Raw genomic sequence first — 623 nt, forward strand, 5'->3', positions numbered from 1 at the left:
CCCAAAAAACCCAGCTGGGCTCCGGGTGCTGGATTTGGGGGACTCTCGGAGTGACATCGGGGTCCAAGTGCCCCCCCTGCACCGGATTTTGGGGCTGCAGTGCCCAAAAACCTGCAGGAACTTGGGAATTCGGGGATCAGGACGTTGAGGGGCCAGTTCAGAGCTCTGGGTGGGCCCCCCATCTGCCTGAGACCCCAACCTAACCACGGGGGGCACAGGGGGGGTCTCACCTGTCCCCCTGCACCTGGTTTTGGGGCTGCAGTGCTTGAAGAACTACAGGAATTTGGGCATCATGAATTTGGGGATCAGGAATCTCAGGATGAGCCCCCAGGGGACTCAGCTGACCGTGAGATCCAGCGGCTCAGGAAGGGACCCCCAACGTTCCCACCTGTCTGAGACACCCCCTACCTGACCACAGATCCCCCCTGTACCTGATTTTGGGGCTGCAGTGCTTGAAGAACTGCAGGAATTTGGGGATCATGACGTTGAGGGGCCTGTTGAGGGCGTCGCTGTCCAGCAGCTCCGAGGAATCCTCGCAGATCTTCTGCAGGGCCCCGAAAGCCCCCTGGGCACAGCAGATCGGGGGGAAGGGAGGGGAGGGTGTCAGCCCCCCTGCCACAGCC

The 623-nt window shown here is 61.6% G+C and overlaps 1 protein-coding gene across 1 annotated transcript in view; it reads right to left on the bottom strand.

Annotated features, from left to right (window-relative positions):
* Nucleotides 1-565, bottom strand: part of LOC103760984 (transportin-1-like) — a gene marked incomplete at its 5' end in the record, with an annotated part of 24755 nt that extends 24190 nt beyond the window's left edge. The window contains one exon of the mRNA XM_029958949.1: nt 432-565. Within this exon, the coding sequence (XP_029814809.1) occupies nt 432-565 (134 nt within the window). The remainder of the gene's footprint in view (nt 1-431) is intronic.
* Between the last annotated feature and the right edge of the window lie 58 nt (nt 566-623).

Source organism: Manacus vitellinus, unplaced genomic scaffold (genome assembly GCF_001715985.3).
Source record: "Manacus vitellinus isolate BGI_N305 unplaced genomic scaffold, ASM171598v3 scaffold_182_pilon, whole genome shotgun sequence".
NCBI classification, from domain to species: domain Eukaryota; kingdom Metazoa; phylum Chordata; class Aves; order Passeriformes; family Pipridae; genus Manacus; species Manacus vitellinus.